Here is a 22287-nt window from a genome sequence, read left to right on the forward strand (position 1 = left end):
GGATATTTTTTAACTGGTTTGGCCAGTGTGTATGCAGAAGCTGTCCTTCTCTATGGCTTTCTTTCCAAACAACTTCATAGATTAAAAAAAAGATGGTTGGGAAGCTGTGAAGGGTTTTAGAGTCTATCTAATCCGGTATTCTCTTTTTACAAATAAGAAAGCTGAAATCTGGAGGGATGACATGGTAGAATGGGGAACATAGAATTTGGAGAAAGAAGGCCCAAGTTAGAAAGCCAACTATGCCACTTACTACCTGTATGACCCTAGGTCAGTCACTGAACATCTCTGGTTTTCATTTTCTTCACTCATAAAATGAAGGGGTTGAACTGGGTGATCTCTATGGATGGTCTCCTTCAACTCTAAATGATCATCCTATGATTCTAAGTGACTTGCACAAGTCACAGTGCTATTTAGTGGAAGAGCCAGGGGTAAAAACTACATCTCACCAAGACCCTGTGTTCTTTCCCATCAACCAAGTCTTTACCAGGTAAATAATTCTATAATAAATTAGAAAAATCTGTGGGTAAATCTATATGGGTAAATTGATGGCAGTTATCTCACTGAGGTAGGAAATGTAGGCCCCAGTTCTAGCTCTGACATTCTCCCTATATGACTTTGGGCAAGTCCTTTCCCTCTCTCTGGTCTGTTTCCTTACCTATAAAACAAAGGAGTTGGAATTGATCATCTTCTCAATGAGTTCTAATTCATTTCTATTATAAGTGTCTCCTGCCGAAGTTGACCCCAAGGTGAAACCAGTTGCTGAGAGGTTATAAAAGGTTAGGTAGGGTCAGTTTGTGGTGTTTCAGCCTGGCTCATCCTGTCCTCCCATGGCATTTTCTGGCCTGACAGCTTCAAGTTAGGCCACCAAGTCCTGTCTATAGGGAGTTTTCTGCCCTCCGGTTCTTTTCAGAAACCTGACAGGCCCAATAAAGGACCAATGCTGATGGAAACGAGAAGGATCTGAATTCACCAGGCAACCCTGCCACTGTCTCTGCTGACACAATGGGGCCGCCAGTAATCGCATTACACCCTCGTCTTTCATAATTACCCTCCTTCTCCAAGTGACAGAGCATCCCAGCAGCAGGGAGCAAACTATTTTTAAACTCATTCTGATTCGAAGAAATAAAAGGAGGGAAAAAGTGAGTGTCATTTTCCTGAGAATTGGCTCTAGTTTAGAAATCACCATGGGGCAGAAGCTGGGGCAAAGGCTGACTGAAGACACGAGTCATTTCAATGAACACTGTCTGCCTGTATTTCTGGAGACAGTCCCTCTCCATGGTACCTCTGCTCCCTTTACTCCCCTACAACTTGGATTACTCTGCTCAGTCATTTTTCTTTCCCACTTCTCCCTTCCTCCTGAGCTCTTCCTGGTCCATGGCCATCTCTTCCATCCCTCCCTCAGATTCTAAAATCAGTTCTTTGTCTAATATTAGCAAATTATCCAGAGACGTTGGTATAGTGAGTACTGTAGGGGGGAAAAGAAACCTGCCTATTATTTGGGTAGCTGCCATCTCTTTATCTGTCTCTTCTTTCAGTCCTTCTCTCACATTCTCTGTCTCCTTTTCTTGCCCTCCTCCTTCAGTCTCCAAGCTTTCTTTTGCAACCTCTGCACTTGCTCCCAGAAGTGTTTCTACTGCCTATAATTGCCTGTCCTTTTCGATCCTTCAAGTGTCCACATCAAATCCTATCTCATTGATTGAGTGATTCATTCATTCATTCATTCAACAAATATCTATTGAATGCTCATAGCATACAAAGCAGTGTGCTAGATGCTTTGGGATGGGTAAGACTCAGTCCCTGCACATAAAGTGCTTGGGGGAGAAGAGAAAGGTAGGTACTCAGGTAGTTCTTAAGGCCCCCTTCATATTTGGGACCCCAGAAAACAAAGCATTTTGTGATTCAGTATCCACTAAAAATTCTATCTCATGAGCCCCCATTGATATAGTTACATTAACTAGGACAACCAGAGAACACTTTAGTTCAAAATGAAAAACCTGTAAAGTGACAAGGAATATTCTTCTAAACACACTGGGGTATATTCTTTCACAAGTGGGACATTCTACCAGATAAAAGAGGATATACACATGAAACTTCTGTGATCAGAGACATAAAGGGAACATATAAGGTCAGAGAATACATATGGCTAAGTAATAAAGTAAGGAAAAATTACTCGTATGATGCTGCAGAGCCACCAAAGAACTCTATCATGCCACTCTTTGCTAGGCATCTCTGCTGAGCTGCTGATGCTACTTGATACTGACTGGCAGCTGAAATGTGGCTTCTTCCCTGAGCTGCTGCTGCTTTTTGCTGCGTCCAGTTATTCCTCAGCTGAGATATGACTTTTTCCTAATTTTCTCTAGAAATTTTGCTGTATATGAGTAAGGCATTTTGATGATTTCACAGTATAACAGTGCTTTCCAGCTCAACAGCCATAGAAGCTATCTTCAGCTCTTTTGTGAAGCAAACCTTAGTCAGCTGCACCCAGCTTGGGTAGCTAAAGAAACTCAGGCATTTTAAGTCCATCTTTTGAACCCCTTTTCTCCTGCCACTTGGGTTTCCTTGAGTCTAATATCTCAGTCAGTCAGTCAACATTTATTAAGCATCAACTATGTGCCAGGTACTGTGCTAAACACTGGGGATACAAAAAAAAAAAGACAGTCCCTGCCCTCAAAGAGCTCCCAGTCTAATGAGAGAAACAATAAACAAGCAAATATGTACAAAAAACCACATACAGGATATAATTAACAGGAAACATATAGAAAATAATTGACAGAGAGAAGGCACTAGAATTAGGAGGGGCTGGGAGAGGCTTCCTGTAAAAAATGAGGTTTTAGTTGAGATTTTTAAAGGGAGCCAAGTAAGCCAGTAAATGGAAATAAGTAAGGAAAACATTCCAGGCATGGGGAGAGGGGGAACAGTCAGAGAAAACACCCAGAGCTGAAAGATGGAATGTCTTATCTGAGTTTTATGATCCAAAATTCCTTTTAACGCTTACCATATTCCTGGGACACTAGCCTGGGTCCTTACCCAATCATTCCCTGGAATTCACTTAGGAAATTTGCAAAGAACCTAGGTAGACCTGATGTCGAGATTCCTTCCTCCAACCCCTCTGCCACATTCCCCAATAATGCCCCACATTGCTATGCAATATTCAAGAACAAGACTAAAAGGGGGTCTACTGGATCTGGTAGAGCTGGTGACTTTTACCTACTTCCCCCCAACAATCAAAACTTCTCAGCTCCCACACAAATGTCATCAGTATACAGAATGCTGAGTACTGTAACAGAAAAACAAACATTTTGATTTAAGAATTTTACCTAAAAAAAGAACTTCATGATGTTTTCTCTGATTACTCCTGGCCTACAGTATCCTCTGACTCTCCTAAGTTCAGAGCATGTATCACCTGTACTGATCAATTGATACCGAATAGATTCTACTTTATACTATTGAATTTCTGATGTTGTTGATATCTCCCCTTCCTGAGTGTATTATGCATTCCTTTAGAGCAGAGGCCATTTTCACCTGTTCTATACCCTCCCCACCCTGCTGCCCTTATATATATGCTCACACTGTGTTTAGTAATATGTATGCCTTGGACATGGTAGGCACTCAGTAAATGCTGGCCGATTGATTGCTTTCTTTTCTCTTCTTTAACCTTTACCCAACCTCCTCTTCTTTTCTGTTTTTCTATTTGTACTTAGGCAAGGATATTATTCTTTAAAACTACAAATTACAAGTTAATAAATAACTATAAGTAAAAGACATCATGGTAGTAGAAAAGGCACTGGCTCTACATTTGGAAGAACTCGATTCTAATCCCGACCCTTATGCTTAGCTGTGATTCCTTAAGCAAATCACTTTACCATCGATGGGTCTTGGTGTCTCCATATATAAAAAGAGGACACTGGATTAGAAGGCCTCTCAAGTGCCTTCTGGCTCTCAAACTATGATCCTATGAGCTGTTGATCTGTATTGGTGGTGGGTGTTTCAATGCCAGGATTTTTCTATAGGTGCAGGGGAAAATAATAATAACAATAACAATGATAATGATGATATCATAGATTTCAGATATTATAATAAGGTCATAGCTTTAAAGCTGGAAGGGCCATCAGAGACCTTCTGATAATAATAATAATCAGAATTACTATTACTATCTATATTAGAAGCTTAGCCCATGAGAACTGGAATCACAGCTTAACCAAATTTTATATCTTCCCTGCAAGGGGCAGCTAGGTGGCTTAGTGCCAGGCCTGGAGTCCAGAAGACTCATCTTGCTGAGTTCAATCTGACCTCAGACACTTACTAGATGTGTGACCCTGGACAAGTCACTTAACCCTGTTTGCCTCAGTTTCCTCGGCTGTGAAATGAACTGGAGAAAGAAATGGCAAAGCACTCCAGTATCTTTGCCAAGAAACCCCCAAATGGGGTCACAAAGAGTCAGACATGACTGAAAACAAGCGAGCAACAAAAAAAGTACCCAGCACAATGTCTGACTTCATGCAGTGCAGACTTAATAAATGCTTGTTAAATTGAAGGAGATTAGGAAAAAATTAAAAGGATAATGGTTCCTATAACATTTCCCCCACCACCTTTAGAAAGCTCTTCGTCAGAAAGGCATAAAAAAAAACTGCCATAAAGTCAGAAAAGGAACATGTGAGGGAAAGAGAAATGGGGAGCCAGCCTGATAGCCCCATAAGTGGTAACAGGAAAACTAAGGAGATGCCATACTCCTTTTCTCACAGACCCCCTCTGCCTACCCAGAGCTGCCCATGCACCTCATTAACATTGCATTAAGTCAGAATTAAAGAAGACTCTGATATCCAACTCCTACAAATTACCTGGAGCTACCTTTCTGGGCCTGCTATGATAATTATATTGATAAGGAAGCTGAGATTGGAGGCAGTGAATCAATGGGAATGTGCAGATTTCTCTAGTATCAATCTATCGAATTGCTGCAACTCTCTTATATTCTCATTTGTGGGGTCATTAGCCATCTGTCATGCTCACAACTGTTAGTGTCCCATTGCTACTCTGTATATATTATCTCTCCATTCTACCTATCATTCAATTTTATATCTTCTCTCTCTCTACCTGTAAAATAATAGGTAGTTTATCTGTCTATCTTGGTGCTAGTTTCTATCACTTCTTTATTAACTCTTCTCTCTTTTTCTTTCTTCCCTCCATTCACCAAACACTACCCATTCTCCCAGTACCATTTTATTTCTTGAGGCAGCTCAGTTCTCCTAACCTGATTCCTAGATCAAGAATCCTTGAAGAAGGAGGGTTTGGGAGGGGAATGCCTTACTGATCCAATGTCTCACAAAAAGGGGAAGAGAAGGTGTTTCATTTGTCAGAGTAGCTATTCCCAAGTCTGAGAGTCAGGTTGACTTTGAAGACTTAAGTCTCTATATTGTTACTTGTAAGATCACAGCCCTCACTCATAAGGCAGAAGAGATAAAGAGCAGATGGCTCTCACCAGGGATGGGCTTATTAAAGACAAATACTCTTAATTTAGTTTTTGGCATCTGTCCACTCCTGTCTGGGGTGAGGGCAGGGGCACCTTTCAAAAGTACTTGGTGAGTCTTGTGTCTGACAAGGAAGAGGGTTGAGTTAGTTTGTAAATATCCTAAGTCATTTTGATTTCTAGGTGTGTCACTCAAACTAGATTGGAAACTCCCTAAGATCAGGTACAAAGTCTTACATTTCATTTGTTTCTCCCGTATTAGTTCTCATAAAGCTTTAGCATAGCATACTGTTGGTGCTCAATCAACGTTCTAAACTCACTGGTTGACTGGCTGTGGCAAGCACAATACTAAGATTTCATCTAACACCCAGCAAATTGGCAACGATGACAAAAGATGGAAATAGTCAATGTTGGAGGGGGTGTGGAAAGACAGGCACATTAACATATTGCTTATGGACTTCTGACTTGGTCCAACAATTCTGGAAAGCCATTTAGAAGTATGTGAAGAAAGTAATTGAAATGCCCCTTACCCCTTGACCAAGACATTCTACTGCTAGGCATATAGCTCAAAGGAGGTCAATGATAATAATAAAAAAAAAAGGCCCCATATACACCAAAACACCTATAACAGTATTTTTTTTTTGTAGTGGCAAAGAATTAGAAACAAAATGGATGCTCATCAACTGGAGAATGGCCAAATAAGTTGTGGTACGTGAATATGGTAGCATATTGCTGTCCTTTGATGAATATGATGAATATACAGATAAATGGGAATATATATATATATATATATATATATATATATATATATATGAATTGACACACCAAGTGAAGCAAGCAGAACCAAGAAACAACATCTATAATAATTTCAGTAATGTAAAAGGAAAGAACAAAGAGAATGAAACAACTGAAACTGAATGCCGTGAAATTATGATCACCAAGCTTGGCTTCAAAGACAAGATATAAGGAGACACCTTGATTGCTGCAAAGGTAGAAGACCATGGGAACAGAGCACTACAGATGTCAAACTTTTTGACATTAAATCAACAAGTATTTATTACATTCTCACTAGGTGCCAAGCATTGAGCTAAATACTGGGGATACAAAGAAAGGACAAAAAACCAGTACCTGCTCTCAAGGACATACTCCTGGGCCCTTACCTAAAAGTCCTTCAATCTTGATGTGCCCTCTGCCACAGTTTGTGACTTCCTAGGATGACTGGGAAAGTCCTCTTGCCTAAGGTCATACTTTTACTCTGTTTCGAAGGAAGCCAGAAAAGCTAAACATATGAAAGAGGTGTAAAACATTACTGGAGTTTAGAGAAGGGAGAAACAGCTTCTGCTGGTAGGGGTAGGATTGTAAACTCCTCCATATATTTATGTCAACAGAGTGCCATGGCAGACAAAAAAAAAAGAAAAAGAAACAAGATTTTATGCTACACTGGTGTAAGCTGCATCTGGTGATTGTTCTGCTATATACTGCCCTGGTCAAACCACACATAGACAACTGCATTCATTTTCTTGAACTATATTCTAGGAAATAGGGTAGGTCATCAGGATGGTGAGACAACTGAGTACTAAGCTATATGAGGATTGATTATAAGAATTAGGAATGTTTAGTTTAGGGGAGAGAAGACTTAAGAGTGACAAAATTATTATCTTCATTTTCATCATAATACTAGGAGATAGGCAGGGACCATGTTTTTATCATAATTTGAAAGATGAGGATATAGTGAGGTTAATTGATTAATTGAGGTTAATTGATTAATTGCCCGTGGTCACGCAACTAGTAAATGACAGAGCTAGAATCTGAACTCAGATGTTTTAATTCTGAGTTTTATGATCATTACATTGCATTACAGGCAATATGGAGTATGGATAGATAGGTGGTCTCTGGGCCAGGAAAACCTTGGTTCCAATCATGCCTCATACATGCCAACTGTGTGACCCTAGGAAATCAAAGAGTTAGTTTCTCAGGGATCTAGTTTAGGCAATTCTCTAAACAACAGTTCTCAGACTTTTTGATCCCAGGACCCTTTTATACCTTTAAAAGTTATTAAGGACCTTCTCACTAAGGAACTTTTGTTTATGTGGATTATAGCTATTGATACTTACCCTAGTAGAAAATAAAACATTTTAATATTATTATGAAAACAATTTGGACCTTGTGGACCCCCTGAAAGGGTCTCAGGACCCCCCAGAAGTCCCTGCTGTAAGAGTATAAGCTAAAGGGAAAGTGCCGATGTCCATTGGTAGAAAGAGTTTACTCATTCCCTATACAACACAATCACAGGACCAGTCCCAAAACAACGTTAAACCATAGCTGGCTTATTTATCTTTTCAGCCACCACCACCACCATCACCACCCCCAAGTACTTAACACAGTGACATCACATGGTAGGTACCTAATAAATGTTTTAATTGATTAAAGTGAAGTGAACCATAAAGGTTAAAGTCAGAGTATACATATATATATATAAAAAAAAAGTCAAATCCACATTTGGTTGGTAAATTTGCTCCAAGCAAATCTAGCATGAAAAAAGGAGAGGCTTCCATGTTCCAAGATTAGGACTCTTGGTTTGAAGCCTCCAATGAATGAAGGGGGTCATAGAACCATGTTTTTCAAAAGGAGGTTAGCAGTCCCTCAGTCTCATGGACTCATTTCACTGAGAACACTAAGTCAGTAAACATAAAGTGTCTACTTTGTTATTTTCACCAAATTCCAGAAGTGGTGATCAGGATCTCAAAGATCATTCTGGTCCAAATCCTATCTGTGCAGGAATGCCTTCCCTCTAAACCTTCTAGACAAGGATTCATCTAAAGCCTTCATGGTAGGGGGATGCACTACCTCTGATGGCCTTCCATCTACTTTTAGAGAACTCAAAGTTTTAAGAAATTTTTTTTACTTACATTGAGACAGAATTTGCCTCTGCAATTTTGTTTTTCATTTTATCTTTTCAGCCTGGAATTCAGTGGCCACTCACAGGCCACATCCCCCTGCTGCTTGGAACAGAAGCTTTGACCTGGATGAATGACACACTAAGCATTTATTAAGCCCCTATTATGTGCCAGGCAGTACATTAGTAGTGCTCCATCACCTACCTGGGCCAGTTCATCCATCCTTAAGGAGCCTAGTTTCTCTCCCTCTTCCTCCCTATCCTGGGGCTCACTAATTGGTGCCAGACTTAGGATAGGAGCCAGCTCAACTTGAGAACTTACTGTGGTTCAGAACTCCTGAACTGAGGTGATCTACCAGCCTTAGCATCCCCAGTAGACCACACCGCATACATGTGTCACCAGGCCCAGCTTCTGCATAATTTTCTTCCAGTGCTCTTCTATTCTGTATTTTAGGGTCAAACCAAACAAGTATCAACATCCAGTCCATCCATAGTTGCCAAAGTGATTTCCCTAAAATGGAGATGTTACTATGTCACGCGCGCGCACGCGCACACACACACACACACACACACACACACACACACACACCCAACAAACTCCAAAGATTCCCTATTGCCTCCAGGATCATTTTAAAAAATCTTTTTGGTATTTAATAACATATTATTCACATTCATTTAGTGACATATTATTATACAATATATTATTCATATTCACATTCATAACCTGGATCTTCTCACCTTTCCACTCATCTTATGTTTTACTCCTATCCACACACTGTATCACAAGAGAACAGGCAGACTTGCTCTTCTGAGGCTACATTTCCCATCTCTGCTTTGTACATTCATCTCACTGCCTGGAATGCTCTCCCTCCTCCCCTCTGCCTCAAGGAATCTCTGGCTTCCTTCAAGACTCAGCTCAAACAACACCTGTACCCCACCCCTACCGGCCCCAGCTGCTAGCATACCCTGCCCCTAAACTTCTTTCTACTCGTTTGACATATACTCTGTATAAGCTGATGTCAATCAACCAACAAGCATTTATTAAGTCCATACTGGGTATCGTGGCACTGTAGGAGGTCTTAGGGATACAAAAAAATGGATGAAACAACAAAGTAAGCTCTGTAAGAGCTTATTAATGTTCTGTGTGCAGGTTGTTTCCTTGATTAGAACATACTCCTTGAGAGCAGGGGCTGTTACATGTTTTCTGTATTTCCAGTGCTTAGCACAGTACCTCACATATGACAACCTTTCAAATACTTGGCACTGATCTCATATGCCCCTCTCTCCTCACCTTCTCCCCAGGCTAAATATCCCCAGTTCTTGCTTTAGATATTTTTATTAAGATCTTTTGTTTTCGTATCACTTATATTTTCTAATCCCTCTGTCTCTGTTTATCTCTGTCTGTCTCTGCCTCTCTATCTGTCTCTGTCTCTCTGTGTCTCTGTCTGTCTGTCTCTCCCCCACCCCCCAGAGGACTATCTCTTTTTCTTTTTTAAAGAGAACAGGGAACAGTTTAGCCAAATTAATGCTTCTACAAGCAGTCCTTCCTTTTCCTCTTCTCTCACCTTCTCTTAACTCTCTACAATCTGGCTTCTGACCTCATCATTAAACCAAAACTGTTCTCACCAAGTTACCGATGATCTCTTAGTTGCCAAAATCTAATGATCTTTTCTTAATCCCTATCCTCCTTAGGCTCTCTGCAGCCTTTGCCTTCTTCTCCTTGATATTTTCTCCAGGTTTTCATGACACTACTCTCTCCTAGTTCTCCTCTACCTGGCTGACCAATCCTTCTCAGTCTCCTTTGCAAGATCTTCATCTAGGTCATGCTAACCGTGGGCATCCCCCCCCCCAAAGCTCTGTCTTGGGACTTCTTTTCTTCTCCCTTTTTACTCTCTGGTAATCATCTCCCAGGGAGTCAATTATCAGCTCTATGTAGATGATTTCCCGACTTATTTGCTCATCCCTAAACTCTCTTCAGATTTTTGTCTCATATTTCTAATTGTCCATTAAACATCTATAACTGCATTGCTACAGATATCTTAAATTAATCACATACACAACTGAATTTTTTACCTTTCCCTCCTAACCCTTCTTTGAAACACTGTTACCGTGGAGGGCAACAACATCATTCCAGTCACTCAGGCACATAACCTAGGTGTCATGCTTCACTTCTCACTCATATTCATGTCACATCTGCAATCTCTTGCCAAATCTTGTCATCTCCACCTTTACGACATCTCTCCTGTGCAAAAAGCAATAGACAACTTCTTTGTGGTCTAGCAGTTCCCACCTCCTAGAGGCCTGGCTGATGTCACGCCTCACATCCCGACCTCCACCCTCCCCACAATTGGTTCATTAAAATTCAATCAGCAAGCCATTCCTAAGTGTCAGGCATGGTGTTAATTTCAATAAAAATATAAAGAAAGGCAAAAACAGGGTCTTGCTCACAAGAAGCTCACATTCTAATGGGGGAGACAACATACAAAAAAATTATACATACAAGATATATATAGTGTAAATGTAAGGTAATCTCAAAGGGGAAATAAGAGCAAAGGGGGAACCAGGAAAGGGAGGCCAGGAAACATCTCTTGCAAGAAGGTGGGGGAGGAGCACTTGGAGAAGTCAGAGAAGCCGGGAGATGGAAATGAGAATGAAGAACATTTCCAAAATGGGGGGAGGGGCAGCCAGAGGATGGAGGTAAAGATGGAAAATGTTCTCAATATTGAGGTAGCTGCCAGGGAAGCCAGGAGACTGAGGTAAGGATGGAGAACATTCCCAACATGGTGGTAGGGGGCAGCCAGGGAAAAGGCACAGAGTCAGGGAATGGAGTAACACGTGCCAGGAGCAACAAGAAGCTGAGTTCCTCTGAATCATAGCGGACTAAAAGAATCCTGGAAAGGCACCAAGTTTCCAGAAGAAAAAAGTCTTATTGCCCTCCTATCATCATCCTGATGCAACAAGGGCAGGGTAATGCTACCATACAGCCACATGTTGACTTTTTTCCCCCAACAATACCTTTTGGACTGGAGTCTATAAATTGCCTCCCCATTGATCTCCTGAATGATTTAGTCTGTGGTAAGAGAAAACAAGCAAGGATGAGAGGCCAAGCCAAAGACTGGAAGCCAGTAATCTCTCCGTGGCAGTGCATTTCTTTAGGGGAAAAAAAGCTTTCTAGCTTTTCCAGCAATGATGGGGGGGGGAGGCCTGGGGAGCTAAAATGTGGTCCTGACAAAGGGACTGCTTTGTGATAAGCAAAAGGAGTAAGAACAATGAGCAATGTAGTCTGGGCAGACAGATAACCAAACTGTTTACCTGGGCCAACCTTAAACAGCATTAAAGTAGGTGTGGTCTTCATGGTGGGCTGGGATTTCTGTCAAACTAGGAAAGACCCACTTGCCCAAAAAAATAGCTCCCCTTACCTTCCAAAATGATAGATTGCCACACTGATAGATATGCAGAGACAGAATAACAGATTGATAGATAGATAGATTGATACATATCAGAAAAACAGAAAAATAGACCCATTGATAGATAATAGAGCATTTATGAAGTACTTACTATATGCCAATCACTGTGCTAAGCACTAGGGATACAAATACAAATGAGTAAGACAATCCCTGCCCTCAAGCAGCTCATACTGTAATGGGAGAAAACAACACAGAGGGGAACTGGAAAGAGAGAGGAGAGCATCTGTTCAGGGCAGTATGCTGTGGTCACAGCTGGAAAGTGGTATGAAAGCCTAGTTCCAGGCAATACAAGGCAGAAGCTCGCTTCTCAGAAGCCAAGGTGGTTCCAGAGGCAGAGTCCCAAGTTCCTTTGGGGAGGAAGTAGTGATCCATTCCATTGTGAGTCCCTCAAGCGTGAGAACTATCTTTGCCTCTTTTTGTTTCCCCAGCACTTAGCACAGTGACTGACACACAGTAGGTGCTTAAGAAATCTTTATTGACTGATAGTTTGAGTAGAGGTGGCATGGTATGCAAATAATCAAAAATGACTGTTTATACTGGTTAAAGTATACACTAGGGTTTAAATGAATGTTGGAGTCTTTCTTGAAATAATAGCTGGCTAGCATTTATATAACATTTTAAGGACTGCAAAATGTCTTATACATATTATCTCATTTTATCCTAACAGCAGTCCTGGGAAACAGGTGATATTATTGTATCCACTTTACAGATAAGGAAACTGAGGCACAGAAGTGATAGTTACTTGCCCAGGGTCACACAGCTAATAGATGTCTGAGACTAGATTTGAACTCTGGTCTTTCTGATTCCAATTCCAGGGCATTTTTCACTGACCCACTTGGCTGCGTCTAAAAGAGGTTTTGATAGGCAGCTGTCTGAGGAGAGCTGAAGAGTGGTTATTTCATAGAATAAGTGAAAAGTGGGAAGGTCAGGGCACCTAGGTGATGCAGTCCATTGAGTGCCTAGGCTAAAGTCAGGAAGACTCCTCTTCCTGAGTTCAAATCCAATTTCAGATACTTACTAGCTGTGTGACCCTGGGCAAGTCACTTAACCCCATTTGTCTCAGTTTCCTCATCTATAAAATGAACGTGAGAAGGAAACAGCAAACCAGTATCTTTGCCAAGAAAACCCCAAACGGGGTTGCCAAGAGTCAGACACAACTTCAACAACAAGGGGCTGTTGTTGTAAGGGCTGTAAGAGGGGCGCAGAAAGACGTTATGTCACAGATTGCTCCAGGGATGACCCTGCTGAATATGATTAAGGCATTTGCGGCTTTTTAATTATTTAATAGTGTTACAAAGAGAGAGAGCTGAGAATTCATTCTATTATAATGAACATAGTATTCTGCAATTCCCTTCAGAAATTGAGAGGAGTACAAAAGCAGGACAGAATAATCTAAGAGGGATATTGCATTAAGCACTGCCTTCTGACTTTCCATAATGACACCAACCCCCAGGCTAAGGAAAAGTTTAAACTCCTCAAATCTAAAGCACAGGAAATAATCTCAGGGTGACTGAAATGAGGGTCAATAAAAGAATTATCAAGGCAATTATCTAATTACAAGTCACTTAACCTCTCAGTGCCTCAGTTTCCTTATTTCTACATCTTGGGGATTAGATCTGATGGTTGTTATGGCTCCTTCCAACTTTAATTCTATGATCCTATGAGTAATAGAAGATAAGTGGAGTCCAGGATTATAAACAGCACAAGATTTGAAAGGTCATCTATGACGTGTCCATAGATTTTTACAACCTCAAAGAAAATGTCATCTAGTTCAATCCTTTCCCTTCATAGATGAAGAAATTGAGGCATAGGCATGCTCAATGGCTTGCCCAAGACAACATGGGTAGTAAGTAGTAGTATCAAAATAGGTGTCATTTAAGATTTGGGTTTGAATCCCAAGTCTTCCTGACTCCAGCACCCCATGACACTCTACTGACTCAGGGATCTTTCTAATGCTACCATTTAACAACCAGCTTTGGTTCCTCTGAATTATTTAGCTTAATGCTCAAGGTAGCTTTACACTTACTATAGACAAACTCTACTACTACTCTTCCATTAAGTTCACATTCCTGCCATCAAAGTTCTAGAGAAAAAACTGACTTTTTCTCCCTTTGCCTCCTTATTATCCCCCCAATGGGGACTTGCCTTTGGTTCCACAATTCTATTATTATTATTATTATCATTATTATTATATGTGCTGCCAAAGTGAGTGGTTCCACAATTCTTTAGCCTTGAAATTGCCTGGCACTATTTTTAGCTGCTCTCTCACTCTCTCAAGATGTGATGACAGAACCAGACAGCAGAACACACGTAGAACCTATTTGCTTCGTTGTAAATATACTGTCTTCTATGGTTCTTCATGACCAGTTAACTGACAAAGGATTTGATCTATTATTTTATTAATTTACGCAAGACTTCTGGTAAAGGTCCTCTGGGCAAGTGGCACAATGATGATATTCATGGAAAGATCAAAAGAAAATTCAGTTCACACAGTCCCTGATAATAGCAAATGTACCCGTGGATTAAATGCAAGCATGATTATCTGGAACTGTATTATCTACCTAGTTGGTTATTCTAATGGTATCTTCAACTAAACAGAACTGGTAGGAATCCTTTACTGACAAATTCCCTTGAAGTAACTGGGATTTGTTCCTTTTTAAAGTTTTATTGATGTTTTGTTTTTACATTACAGACATTTAAAGATTACTCCCACTTCATGAGAGGTTTCTTGTAGTACCGTAAAACAGTTAAGTAAAATTAATAACACAGTGATCTTATCTGAAAGTGCAACATTTAGCATCTGTGGCACACACACACACACACACACACACACACACATACCCTCACCTGTTTTTTAAAAATTGAGCAGAAATCTATTTTCCAAAGGAACAATTTACACTATTTTATCAATATTATAAAAATGAACATTGTGAGGATTTTTATAAATTGATGAAGAATGAAGTGAGCAGGACCGGGAGAAAAATTTACATAATGGCACTGGAAAAACAAACAACTTTGAAAGCTGTAAATTGTGATCAATGTGATGACCATTCACGATTTCAGAGGACCGGCGATGAAACGTGCTATCCATTACAGAGAGGTGATGGATTTAGGGTGCAGAATGAGACATCATAAATTTTTGTATACAGCCATTGAGGGAATTTGTTTGGCTTCACTATGCATATTTGTTACAAGGAATATATATTTGTTTGTCGGGTGTTTTTTTTTTTCAATGAGACAGGAGGGAGAGAAAATAGATTTCTGTTGATTTGTTCCTTTAATCAAATTCATGTTGAAGCAATATGTTACAGTGGATTGAGTGCTGGACTCACAGTCAGAAGCCTAGGTCAGATCCTGGCATCTGACACTTTTTGAAACTAGCCATGGGTCCCTAAACCAGTCTTAGCCTCTAGGTGCCCCAGGCAATTCCTTAGTTCTCACCTAAATGTAAATGGATTACAATATTGCTTGTGAACAGATCTCCATGCTGAAGTAATCTGTAATCCCAAATCCCTTTTCTATCACCCTATAAAATATGCTAGGCATAGCCATGGCTACATCTGGGTGTTAATTCAGTGCCTCAATGAGAAATGAAGCAAGTCAGTGTATTGACATTACAAAGCCCTTTCCCATAGGTACTTACAAGGGTTTGTGTCCTTGGCCGACCCACCTTCACACCATGGAGCTAGACTCAAATGCAGAATTCTTTGGCCAAGTCCTTTGGGAAAACCAAATGGTCACTTTAGGATGTCAAGTTATTTTTTCATTGCCTGTGTTGTTGCCTCTTGCTGCCTAGGCATTGGCCTTCTGAGCTACCTAGAAAGCATTTTCCCTTTCTGTTCTTGGAAATTCACAGGTTTTTCTTTCTTTCTCCCTATAGGTCTTATCACCACTGTCTGGCATTAGTGTGGTCAGGATTGACATCTCAGAGGTTTTCTTGTTTGTTTTTCCTTTCAGATTCCTATCATACCGTGCAATCCTCTGCAGGCTGGCCTTCAAGAATCCCCCCTCATCTCCAGAAAAATGGGAGTCGATGGTGAAACAGTGGTGCTAAAGAACATGCTCATTGGGGTCAACTTGATCTTGTTGGGTTCTGTCCTGAAGCCCTCAGAGTGTCAGCTGGAGGTGACAACAGAAAGGGTCAGAAGACAGGTGGTGGAGGAGGAAGGGGAATTTGTCAACTACAGTGCATCCAGCAAAGAGCACCCCATGATCTTCAACCATGTGTATAACATCAATGTGCCCCTGGACAGCCTCTGTTCCTCTGGTCTGGAGGCTTCAGCAGAGCAGGAAGTGAGTGCAGAAGATGAGAGGATGACAGAATACATGGACCATACCTCGGACAGCGAGAGCCAGGTCACTTTCACCCACAGGATCAACCTTCCCAAACAGGCCTGCAAATGTACCTCCTCTGCCCAGGTCATGCAGGAACTACTGAGCCGGATTGAAATGCTGGAGAGGGAAGTGTCTATGCTTCGAGATCAATGCGCCTCCAACTGCTGCCAGGAAAATGCAGCCACAGGTAGCATGGGATGCATGAGAACTTAGTGGGGAAAAGTTGGAGATGAATTAGGCAGTAAGAAAGAAATTCTGCATTTCTTTGTAGTGCCAGGGGGAAACGTTCTCTAAGTGTATAGCACTCTGTTAATACATCTCTAAGATCTAAATATAGCCCATCCCAGGGGATTTCGTTCAGGGAATTTCTACATTGCTTAGTCCATTCGCAATACATTAACCTGATTTTGGGAGGATGAGTCAGGTAATGGTACATTGGTTCAGCAGCGCATCTTCTGTGGCAAGTGGGGAATTTGATGTCTGTCTTCATTCATCTTTGGTTTTCACAGGCTGTTGGATTGATATCTAACCATGTTAACCTGGGGGACTAGAGAATTCAGTCACTGAATTCATTCAATCTCAGACTTTCTCCCATCTCTAAAAATGAGAGTCATCATGGGCTCAGAGGAAATCTCCATTCAGAAGGGAATTGAAGTCCCCCCCTCCCACTCTAGCTCATTCCTTTCTAAAAATCTCCAAGCTCAGGGGAAATATCTCTCCCCACCACCAACCCCCAGAATGCAGTCACACTTCTGCCAATGATGCCTTCTTAACACTGACCCAAGAGACCTTCCTCTCTTAGATGATAAGGGGAATCCAGTTCCTTTCCAAAGTTCACTCTTAGCTATCCTCACACAGAATGGGTCCCTGCCCTGTCCAGGAGAAGCTGCCTTCTCTGGTAATAACAGGGGGAATTCTTTTCTTATTTTGGTCCAAGCTTTGATTGCTGTGTGATCAGATAACACAGAAGCTTTCTTGGGGATGAAAGTGGAAAGCAGAAGGGATAAAATTTTAATAGTGTCTGAATGGCGCACACATCCAGAGGGATTGCAGGCACACTCGTGTTGAGATTCTATAGCTGGCTGGTGATCATTTTCTCAGTAGTGAAATATTTTATGTTTTTTTCTCACCTCATTCTCCCACTCCCAAACTAAGAACCCAAATAAAGAATCGGAATGCAGGAAAGAATAAACCCAATCTAAGATGTCTTAATCCTGTGCTTCTTAGTGATCTTCATTAGGTCATTTTTTAAAAAAATGTAATCAGAAAAAAAAAATCAGTAAATATTTATAAACACTAAATATGCGCAAGAGGTATACTCAGGTGTGGTGGATAGAGGACTAGCTCTGGAGTTGGGAAAACTGAGATTTATGACCTGCCTCTGACACAGTCAGAATTCCTCTTGTCATCTGAGAGAGGAAGGTCTCTTGGGTCAGTGTTAAGAAGGCATCACTGGCAGAAGTGTGACTTCATGGCAGGAGTTGGGGGAAATATTTCCCCTGAGCTCGGAGCCTTTTATGATGGAGTGAGCTGGAGTGGGAGGGAGACCTTCAATTCCCTTTTCAATGGAGATCTCTTCTGAAGTGGTATGACCCTCAATGGGATTTGTCCACCTATATGGAATCCCAGGTATAGATTTCCCTCCTACTCCCCCAAAAATACAATTCGCTATTCTAGGTGCTTGGGATACAAAGACAGAAATGAAATACATCCTGCCCTCAAGGAGGTCATAATCTACTGGGAGAATACAGAGAATATATGTACACATAGAAGCAAATACCATATCTTTGGAGGAGGGAGAGAACATTAACAACTGGGGAGATCAGGAAAGGTCCCAAGTAGGAGGCAACACTTGAACTGAGCTTTGAAAAAAGCCAGGAATTCTAAGATCCTTAGGAGAGGAGGGAGCAAATGAAGTATAAATGCTCACACTGAAAATTCAACCATCAGTTCTCCCATGTGGGTTAAAGAAGGCTCTAGCCTACTACTGCTAAGATTCCTCCAGCTCCTAATCTATATCCTTCTTACTCTGGACCAAGATCATCATTTTCATTGTCTTCATCATAGCTTACACTGATGTGATTTAGTCAACAAACATACATGAAGTCAAGTACTAGTAAGGTTTATGAATCACTTCTTAAAGTGATAGAGACAGTCAATAAACGTTTATTTATCACCTACTATGTGATGATTGACACAGGCATTGTGCTAAGAGCTGGCTAGTCAAGTGTTATTGTTCCCATTTTAAAGATTAGGAAACTGAGTCTCAAAAAGGAAAAGTTTCTTAGCTCCCACAGGTAGAAAGTGTCAAAGCTGAAATTCAACTGCCCCCAGCTCCCAACAGCCCTAGGTCTTCTTGCCTCAAGTCCAACAGGTTTTCCCACTCATCAGGCTGCCTCCTACAGTGAAAGGCACGTGCTAAGTCACATCAGCCAGAGCCACTACAGCGAGCCATGAGTACCATGTGCAATGGCCGTTATGTAAGGATGGAGAGAGCAGGAGAGTAAAACATAGTCATGAGCACAGCTACCATCCCCTCCCCTAGAATAGGATGATAATTTACTCTCAAAGGGATAAATGCTGTTATTTGGCCATGAGGTGGGTAGAGGCTACTACCTCCACCCCCTCCTGGGTAGCATTTCATTAGAGCAGCCAGTATCTCCTTCTGACTTGTTTCCTGATCATTCCAGGTCAACTGGATTATATCCCGCACTGCAGTGGCCATGGAAATTTCAGCCTGGAGTCCTGTGGTTGCATCTGCAATGAAGGCTGGTTTGGGAAGAATTGCTCAGAGCCCTATTGTCCTATGGGCTGCTCCAGCCGGGGTGTATGTGTGGAAGGCCAGTGCGTGTGTGACAGTGACTATAGTGGTGATGACTGCTCAGAGCTCCGTTGCCCAACAGACTGCAGCTCCCGAGGACTCTGTGTGGATGGCGAGTGTGTCTGTGAAGAGGCTTACACGGGAGAAGACTGCAGTGAGCTGAGGTGTCCCGGGGACTGCTCGGGGAAGGGGAGATGTTCCAATGGCACCTGCTTCTGCCAGGAAGGCTATGTTGGGGAAGACTGTGGCCAACGCCAGTGCCTGAATGCCTGCAGTGGGCGAGGGCACTGCCAGGATGGGCTCTGCTTCTGTGAGGAAGGGTACCAGGGTCCTGACTGCTCAGCAGGTAGGAAGGGGAGATTCAGAGAGGAGGGGCTGGAATGGGAGAGAGGGGTGTGGGCTCACTGAGGTGCCATTTCCAAAAAACGATCACTGTCTGTCTTTGGTAGGGTGATATAGAATAAAAGAGGTGGTTTTCCAGCAGAAGAAATTCACAACCAGAGAGAACTCACTTACTCTCAATGGGAGAAAGTTGGTCACTATGTTGACAAAGCAGATCAAATGTTGAAAAGGGTATGGGTCAAGGACTATCTGAAATAAAAGACCATCACTTCTGAAACCAGGGAGCAAAGCCAATACTAGTCATAATGATAACATACTGGAGCTTTGTCATAACTCTATTCTTGGGGGACAAGTAATGGAGATTATTTTTTTTTCAACAAGGCTCTCTCTAAACATGGGCAGAATAGGCAGCTGCCTACATCATCTGATTTGAGGCATTAACCACCCTCAAAAGCTCTCATGCTATCTTGCCATTCATTGCCCTCAAATCTTCCCAGTGACACCCATTTTGAAATGCAATTAGGAAAAAAAAAACCTAGTTTTAAACTCTTTTGTATCTGAGCTTAATGATCATGATCAAGATATTACTAATTTATATAATTATACCCTAACCTGTGAAGTTACAGCGAGGTTGATTTCTTTGGTGGACAGAACTCCCAGCAAAAAAAAAAAAGTTTCCTTTCCCACTGAATATAAGCAACTGCCCTATAATTTCAAAGTCAAGGAGAGGGAACATTGGATTCCAAAACTGGCTATCAAGCCTCCTGGAGAGCTACAGTTTAACTCAGAGGGGTATGTGATCAGCCAATCAGAGGAAGGTGGAGATGCATCATACCTTCTCTGCAGTAGCCAGTCATAGGACTTGTCTTCAACATAACCACATATACCCTTTGTCCAATACACCCCAAGACTCCCCTACTTCATTCCCTCTGAAAGCTGCACAAACTCCCAGCCTTTTACCTCTCTTACCCAATTGGCCCCTTCAGGTAGTTACAACCTAACCCAGATCCCAGCAGCTATGCAGTACAACTAGGAATATTTCTCTCCATCCCCTACCTAAACCATACTCGTCAGGAAAAAAAAATAATAACTAACAAGTTTGTACAATCAAGAAAGTTTGGAGATCCCTGGCCTAGGTCACTGAGAGTTTAAATGATTTGGTCAAGGTCACCAGAGGTACATAGAACTCAGATCTTTCTGATTCCATGGTCAACTTTCTTATACTTCATGCTGTCTCTTACTGTAAGTTTACATTAAGGAAAGACCAAGTTTATTTAGAAAAAAAATATGCAAAAAGTAGCGAGCATAACTAACTAGTAGCAACTTACTATTTGACACTCAGTAGAGTAAGACAAAAGGAGAATGTCAAAAAATCACAACTCAGGTTTTACCAGATGTTGCTGTGGTGAAGTGGGGGTCACCTAGTGTGGTACATGCCTGTAATCCCAGTGACTGGGAGCCTGAGACTGAGAGAGATCTCTTGGGTTCGAGCGCCCAGAGCTATAGTGGGTTATGCAAATCAGGCCTCCACACTGAGTTCAACCTCAATATGTAAAACACATGAGAGCAAAGGGCCACCAGATTGCCTAAGCAAAGGGCTAACTGACCCAGCTCAGAAATGGAGTGGGTCAAAGCTCCCATGATTATCAGCTGTGGAACTGACCCATAAGTAGTCTGTGCACTTCCAGCCTGGGCAAGATAAGAAGGCCCAATCTTAAAAATATAAAAACAACCCCCCCCCAAAGTTGGGGCCTATCTACCATCAATAATTGATAAGTTTATGTGATGATGCTGCTCTAATAATACTGTATATCTCAGGACCCAATCTCCAGTTCTGACAAACTGTTGGTGACTTACTGGGGCTGATCTGATTGTTTCACAGTGGAAAAATTATCTTAATCATTTAGCCAGTACTCAGCCTCCTCCTATAAAATCACTGATTACTGCTGACCCATTTTTTTTAACTTTCCAATTTATATTAAACTACTGACCCCTGCCACCTAGTGCTCAGTCAACAGTGACAGGTTGAGATTGACTTTATGAGATAAACAGAAACACTTAACATTCGGATGTGCTGGGGAAAATGGCTGACTTGTGACCCAAAGCTGTAACTAGCACAGGGTAAATGGAACTTTGTCCCAGAACATTGATACCCAGGGAGAAGGGCCCCACTTTATCCCCTCAAAAATCCTGTAGCAACCACCTCGAGGTAGGTCCTTCCTCCTCCTAGATGCGAAGAACAACAACCACCACCACCCCAAACCCCCAGGTCTCATTCTTGTCCATGCCACTCACAGCCACCTTCCTTTCTGGGCCACTCCTCTACCTGCAACCAGATTGTCCTCTTCATTACTGCTGTGTCTCTTCCCAAACCCACCCTGAATTTTCTCAGGTACAATTATGGTTTTGCTGATCACCCCTAACTTAACATAATGGAAAGGATTCTATCCAACATGTCATGAGGAGCGATGCTTGTTCCTACCTCAACATAACCAATGACCTTATCCTAGGAAAAAGAATGGTCACAGAGAGAGGTCACATTCCCTTTTCACCTATTCCTGTCAATATATATTCTTCCTGAAGGAGGGAAATAGAAATGATAAAAGCAGCAATAGTATATCCTTTAATCATTCTCTTTACTGATCTCAAAGAGTTAATTTGAAGAGAGGATTTTGTGAACCCTAAAATGCTATATAAATGTGAGTTGTAATTTTAAGGCTCTACCTATGTCATTAAGATGTTTTAACTTCAATTATTTCATTTATTATCATGCCTTTGGTTGTTTAGTCCCAGTTGAATGAAATATCGATTTTAAAAAAAGGATCAAATAACCAAACAAATATTGTACCAGTGCTCTCACTAGAACACTACCAGAAGGGGAAAGCCCTTCTGATGAGGAGGGCCTCATCAGTCTTGTAACTAAAACCACCAGGCTACCACTAGAAGAGCAGAGACCTAGAGA

General features: G+C 41.5%; 1 protein-coding gene across 2 annotated transcripts in view; it reads left to right on the forward strand.

The window, feature by feature from the left end:
* Window positions 1–22287, forward strand: part of TNR (tenascin R) — a 346743-nt gene that overhangs the window by 225163 nt on the left and 99293 nt on the right. The window contains exons 2-3 of one of the 2 annotated variants that reach the window (XM_020970485.2): window positions 15785–16349; window positions 18853–19329. In XM_020970485.2, coding sequence (XP_020826144.1) covers window positions 15851–16349; window positions 18853–19329 — 976 coding nt within the window. In that variant the 5' untranslated portion in view covers window positions 15785–15850. Of the gene's footprint in view, window positions 1–15784; window positions 16350–18852; window positions 19330–22287 lie in introns of those variants that run through there. The other variant, XM_020970486.2, reaches the window with a different exon arrangement.

This window comes from Phascolarctos cinereus, unplaced genomic scaffold (assembly GCF_003287225.1).
Source record: "Phascolarctos cinereus isolate Bilbo 61053 unplaced genomic scaffold, phaCin_HiC Scaffold_5;HRSCAF=322, whole genome shotgun sequence".
NCBI lineage: Eukaryota > Metazoa > Chordata > Mammalia > Diprotodontia > Phascolarctidae > Phascolarctos > Phascolarctos cinereus.